The 2,094-nt window shown below is 53.3% G+C and overlaps 1 protein-coding gene across 1 annotated transcript; it reads left to right on the top strand.

Moving 5' to 3' along the window:
* The first annotated feature begins 391 nt into the window (after positions 1 to 391).
* LOC109753244 (dehydration-responsive element-binding protein 1B) lies at positions 392 to 1,322 on the top strand. Its single transcript, XM_020312156.4, has one exon. It carries the CDS (start codon positions 507 to 509, stop codon positions 1,149 to 1,151), a length of 645 nt encoding a protein of 214 aa, XP_020167745.1. The 5' UTR covers positions 392 to 506; the 3' UTR covers positions 1,152 to 1,322.
* Positions 1,323 to 2,094: the final 772 nt, after the last annotated feature.

Here is a 2,094-nt window from a genome sequence, read left to right as displayed (position 1 = left end):
TGGTGTCGGAGGGGCTGCCGCGCCGAACCTCTGCTATTTTTCCGGCGGGGAATGGCTATCTACCGGTGAAGGGCGGCGGGGCGGCGCCGGGATATACCTAGTGGCGGCCGAGAGCGCGGGGGGTGGGAGGCGAGTCGGGGAAGAAAATCTGGACTTTTCACCTGACGGCATGGGTCAGCCGCGCTTTTCCCTTCCGCCGGAGCCCCCAAGCGCGCCGGGCGGAAAAAATGACCGAACCGGCGCTTTTCGTCGTCCTGGGGGCGCGACTGGACCGTTTTTTTCGGCGCCGGCGCCGAAAAAGTCGCCGGGGGAGCCTGTTGAGGACGCGGCTGGAGATGCTCTCAGCTATATATACTCCGCCGTTTCCTCATCCAACCAAACCTCACCGCCCCTCTCTCCAGCATCCATCTCTCTCAAGTCTCAACGCAGCAGCTAAACACGCTAAGCTACCTCGCTGCTTAATTACTCCACGGTCGACAGGCTCCCGGCGACACTGCGATCGACCGATGGACGCCGCCGACGCCACCTCCCCGTGTGATGGGCACAGGACGGTGTGGTCGGAGCCGCCGAAGCGGCCGGCCGGCCGGACCAAGTTCAAGGAGACGCGCCACCCGCTGTACCGCGGCGTGCGGCGACGGGGCCCCGCCGGCCGGTGGGTGTGCGAGGTGCGCGTGCTCGGGATGAGGGGCTCCAGGCTCTGGCTCGGCACCTTCACCACCGCCGAGATGGCAGCGCGCGCGCACGACGCCGCCGTTCTCGCGCTCTCCGGCCGCGCCGCTTGCCTCAACTTCGCCGACTCCGCCTGGCGGATGCTCCCCGTCCTCGCCGGCCCGTTCAGCACCGCCAAGGAGATCAAGGACGCCGTCGCCGTCGCCGTCCTGGCGTTCCAAAGGCAGCACCCGGTCGCGTCCATGGCACCATTGTCCCCTGCGCGGACAACCGATGACGAGAAGGAAATCGATGGCTCGCCGGCGCCGAGCGCCCTGTTCATGTCCAGCGAGCTGTTGAATGAGCACTGGTTTGGCGGCATCGATGCCGGATCGTGCTACTCGGAGGGCCTGTTCATGGAGTCGCCGGACACCAGACCGTGGCGGGAAGACCTCGAGCTCGGTGGCGTCGAGACACCGCCATGGAGCTACTTGTTCGACTAAAGCAGTTAAAAGTTTGTAGATGGTTTCTCTCTTCCGTTCCACCAAATATGGGAGGAAACAGATGGGGATATTTTCCCCATATGTCCATATGTGCTCGTTCATTGTGAAAGCCTCCCCTGTCTATTTTTGGGGAGGGCGCATTTGTACTTGAGTTATTTTTTCGGACAATCACTTTGAGTGTTTTTTTGTTGTTGGGTTGAATCACTTGAGTGTTCTAGTGAATACAGAATGAGTACTTCTCAATTATTATGGACCTCAAGCACTCCATGATCGACATAAGATATTATAATTTCTGTCAATAGAAACCAGAAAAGACACTTCAAAAACAGGAAAATACTTACACATTAAGGAACTTACGGCGTCACAGCTTGACAACGATGGACATGGACTGCTTGTAAGAGACTTCCAAGAGCAGGTACTATTCGTTCAGATGAGGTTACCAGAAATATCACAAAGTCAGGGGTATAACCGTATAGTAGCGATCACTTGAGTGTTCTAGTGAATAAAGAACGTGTACCTCCGCAATTATTATGGGCATAAGATATTATATTTTATGTCAATAGAAACAAGAAAAGGCACTTCCAAAATTAATAACAATTGCATTATGAGAAAAGAAAGAAGAAAAGACACATTGAAAAATTGTCACAGCTTGACAAAGATGGACTTGGACTGCTTGTAAGAGGATTCCAAGAGCATGCAGATACTATTCGTTCAGGTGGGATGACCAGAAATATCTTCAGATCAGGGGTAAGCGTGTGACAACTATATATAAACTGCCATTAGCTCATGTAGTTAGAGAGTTGGAACCTAATCCAGATAATTTTTCAGTTTGTGATAATTTTGTGTTGTTTCATAGTGTTAAACTTCGTTTCATCGGACCTTTTTTCTCATTTCAAATTGTATCGTAATATACCTCCGTGTACCTACAAACAAGTGTGCACTT

This window comes from Aegilops tauschii, chromosome 5 (assembly GCF_002575655.3).
Source record: "Aegilops tauschii subsp. strangulata cultivar AL8/78 chromosome 5, Aet v6.0, whole genome shotgun sequence".
Lineage (NCBI taxonomy): Eukaryota > Viridiplantae > Streptophyta > Magnoliopsida > Poales > Poaceae > Aegilops > Aegilops tauschii.
This window is presented reverse-complemented; position numbering and strand designations above follow the sequence as displayed.